Source organism: Antechinus flavipes, chromosome 1 (genome assembly GCF_016432865.1).
Source record: "Antechinus flavipes isolate AdamAnt ecotype Samford, QLD, Australia chromosome 1, AdamAnt_v2, whole genome shotgun sequence".
Taxonomy (NCBI): Eukaryota; Metazoa; Chordata; class Mammalia; order Dasyuromorphia; family Dasyuridae; genus Antechinus; species Antechinus flavipes.
Genome location: NC_067398.1, coordinates 78960253 through 78962255, shown reverse-complemented (window position 1 = coordinate 78962255; position 2003 = coordinate 78960253). Strand labels below are relative to the sequence as shown.

Genomic DNA, 2003 nt, shown 5'->3' with positions numbered 1-2003 from the left:
TCCTATGAGTCCATTGCAGCACCCCATTTTGACTTATAGTGTCCCTGCTTCTTGTTAGCATTCATAAACATTTAAAAAATAATCCATATCTAGAATTGAGTAAACGGGAAGCCTCTTAAAAGTTTCACATGGTATTTCAGAAATGTATCTCAGTGCCTGGCCAACCTATTAATTTTGCCTGAAAACTTGCTCAAGGAATACATTTTATATAGAAAACCAGGTTTTCAGTGGGACCTGAGAACTGTTTTCTGATAGTTCTTAGCCATTAAGGGGACTTACAAATTAAATCATTTCCCTGAAGCATTTTGTATATGGATTGCTTACAAATATGAAAATGAATTTTACAAAATGCTTGCTTTTTTGTTTCTAGTTCATTTAAAGGTAAGTTAGGTAAAAACTGATGATTAATGGGTTGCATAGGCAATGGCCATACAAAGTTCCAGGCAAGACCTCTAATAGGAGGGGTTGACACAAAAGGAGAAGATGCTGACATCATAAGCAGCTTGGGTGGGTATTCTACCTCATAAAGGTCCCAAGCCCCTGATTGGCTCCCCTCCGACCAATTGAAATAAAGAGTCTGGATGTATAAAGGACTCGCCCAGCATGAGGAATTTCACAGGCGCTTGGACCAGTTGGGGATGCTAGCAGAGCTCAGGATAGCACCATGTCTGAGAAACGGAGCCACCCAGGACCCTCGCATCCCCGTGCCCGAACCCGATCACGCTCCTCAAGGGCCCAACTACAGTTCCCTGTGAGCCGCGTGGACCGCTTTCTGCGCCAGGGCCACTATGCCCAGCGGTTGGCTTCTGGCGCCCCTGTTTTCCTGGCTGCTGTGCTGGAGTACCTGACTGCTGAGATCCTGGAGCTGGCAGGCAATGCTGCCCGTGACAACCAGAAAAGCCGCATCGCTCCTCGCCACGTGCAGCTGGCTGTGCGCAACGATGCTGAGCTCAACCAGCTCTTTGGGGACGTCACCATCTCCCAGGGCGGAGTCTTGCCCCGCATCCATTCGGAGCTCCTACAGTCGGTGAACAAGGCCCAGGGTAGCCGAAACCGTGGAGGAAATTCTTGTATCCAGTCAGTAAAGACCAAATGAGCCCCCAGCTCATGGACCCATCATGAGAGCCCAGCAAGGGTAGCCACTTCCTTTATTCTGGGTCTTCCATCTCTTCCACCCCCATCCCACAAACTCTATTAAAAGAGATTAAAACTCAGAATAAATTGTCCAATTTCCTCATTCATTCCCCCTTGCGTCTCCAACCAAGAGCAAATCTGGTCATTAATGGGATTTTATTTAATCACTAGACAATTGAGAGGGTGAACATTGCCTCTGCTGCCATACTTATTTCCCTCACTTTCTAACATGTTTCAAACCTGTTCTTTAGTCTTCCAAGATTACCTGTGTAGTACCCTTAAAAATCTTTTAAAAATCCATATTCATTCCTTTTGTAGTATTTTTTCTTTTAAAATGTGTATCCCTATCTGTCAAACTTCTAACTAGTGAAGAGGTACTATTGTAAATAGTTGAGTCTGTCCATTGAGAGAATGAAGTGGGGAAGAGGCAAGGCAGTTGAGGATAGACTGCCTGAGTCCATGACAACAGGCTCAGGGACCAGTTCTCTTTATGAGAGAATTCAATGGCAATCATGAGGGGTGATGGCAATTATTCACTCCTAGCATGGTCTAATTCTTAATTATGATACATTATTTCTACCATATTCCCACTGTCCAATATTCAAGTTCAAGCCCTTATTATTAGATCCATTCTAATGGCTCACTGTTAATTGCTCAGCTCACTATTATTGCCTAAATCATGCTTTTTAATAAATGTTGAGAGTACTTATCCTAGTTCCCACTCAAGGCACCTGGACCTTGAGAGAATATATCAAAGTTCTAGGAATGTCCCTGGATGGATGGGTGGGAGTTCTCTAATACATTCTATGTGTTCTAAGATCATGACTTACAGCTAATATCTTTCTTGTATTTATATCATTGCAATGTCT

The 2003-nt window shown here is 43.6% G+C and overlaps 1 protein-coding gene across 1 annotated transcript; it reads left to right on the top strand.

The window, feature by feature from the left end:
* The first annotated feature begins 488 nt into the window (after positions 1–488).
* Positions 489–1221, top strand: LOC127553728 (histone H2A-beta, sperm-like). Its single transcript, XM_051984667.1, has one exon. The coding sequence runs from the start codon at positions 665–667 to the stop codon at positions 1094–1096; it is 432 nt and encodes a 143-aa protein (XP_051840627.1). The 5' UTR covers positions 489–664; the 3' UTR covers positions 1097–1221.
* Positions 1222–2003: the final 782 nt, after the last annotated feature.